We start from the raw sequence: 1145 nt of genomic DNA, 5'->3' as shown, positions 1-1145 counted from the left end.
CTTCGTTACCCATTCAAGCCATCTCCAGCCATTAAAAGTTTTATGAAGTTTTAATTTGTTTTACATTAACATAATGGATCAGCCAATTAGAACTGTCATACGAAGATACAACGCAAATTTTTTTACGCATTTTTTTTTAAACGCAAATAACCAGATAAGACAATCTTAATTTACATAGAATCAAAAAATGCTCAAAACATTTTAACTAGAAACCTGAAATGTCCAGAACTTTGTAATTGGTGCACTCCACATCAAATACATCATCTTCCAAAGAGGAGGTGATGAATGACCACTAACTCCCGTGGTATCTTTCTTAGAATCCCTTCTTGTAACCTTTATGTCTTCTGTACAATTACTTTTACTATTAAGGAAAAAAACATTTTAATGTATAAGTTCAGTTACTACTTATAAACTTAAGTAGTTTGTGTCAGATTACACTTACATCAGAAATTAATGCTTTGAATCCAATTATAATTTTATTACTTTATTCTTTATTCTTACTTTCGGGTAATTTAAATTTAGTTTGTTTTTAAAGACCAAAGAAAGAAAGACCTGTTGAAAGAATGCAAAATCATATACAAAAAGTTGTTAATTCACTTATTGGTAGTAACTACTCTGTTATAAAGATAATTAACTCATTCGGCATTAATGAACCACAGATTACCTAAATGCAACATTTTGTACTTTTATTAACACAGATATTAATTATAAATTACTCACTCCAAAGCTGTCAAAGGCAAACACTGATCTTGTTGTTTGAGAAGGACAACTTCATCCCCTTCTCTATCATCATTTTCATCATCAGAGTCCAGATCTTGAATATATTACCAAAATATATCAATATCATATCTCAGTTGAGAATTGCTAAATTGTAAGCTAATCTGTTGAATAATTAAGAATCCTAGTATAGGCATTTACAAAAAAGAACATCATTTGAGCATCTTAAAAATTAATGTCCTAAATGAGGCATTCTACTCAATGATGATTAACGTAGTAGTGAAAAATATCCAAGAAGAACTCGAACAGTCTAGTATCTTCATTAGCTTCAAAAAAGCTCCCTCTAGTTTCTAGCTTATGAACCTGCAGTAAATAGAAGTTAGGTTATTCTGTTTCTTGACAACAATGTCAAAAACAGTGTTTGGCAA

The 1145-nt window shown here is 30.0% G+C and overlaps 1 protein-coding gene across 3 annotated transcripts in view; it reads right to left on the bottom strand.

Annotated features, from left to right (window-relative positions):
- Positions 1-1145, bottom strand: part of LOC106467158 (protein ced-11-like) — a 51628-nt gene that overhangs the window by 19572 nt on the left and 30911 nt on the right. For all 3 annotated transcript variants that reach the window (XM_022395291.1, XM_022395292.1, XM_022395293.1), the window contains exons 14-15: positions 721-814; positions 214-361 (exon numbers count right to left, since the gene is read on the bottom strand). In XM_022395291.1, the coding sequence (XP_022250999.1) occupies positions 214-361; positions 721-814 (242 nt within the window). The remainder of the gene's footprint in view (positions 1-213; positions 362-720; positions 815-1145) is intronic.

Source organism: Limulus polyphemus, unplaced genomic scaffold (genome assembly GCF_000517525.1).
Source record: "Limulus polyphemus unplaced genomic scaffold, Limulus_polyphemus-2.1.2 Scaffold2510, whole genome shotgun sequence".
NCBI lineage: Eukaryota > Metazoa > Arthropoda > Merostomata > Xiphosura > Limulidae > Limulus > Limulus polyphemus.
This window is presented reverse-complemented; position numbering and strand designations above follow the sequence as displayed.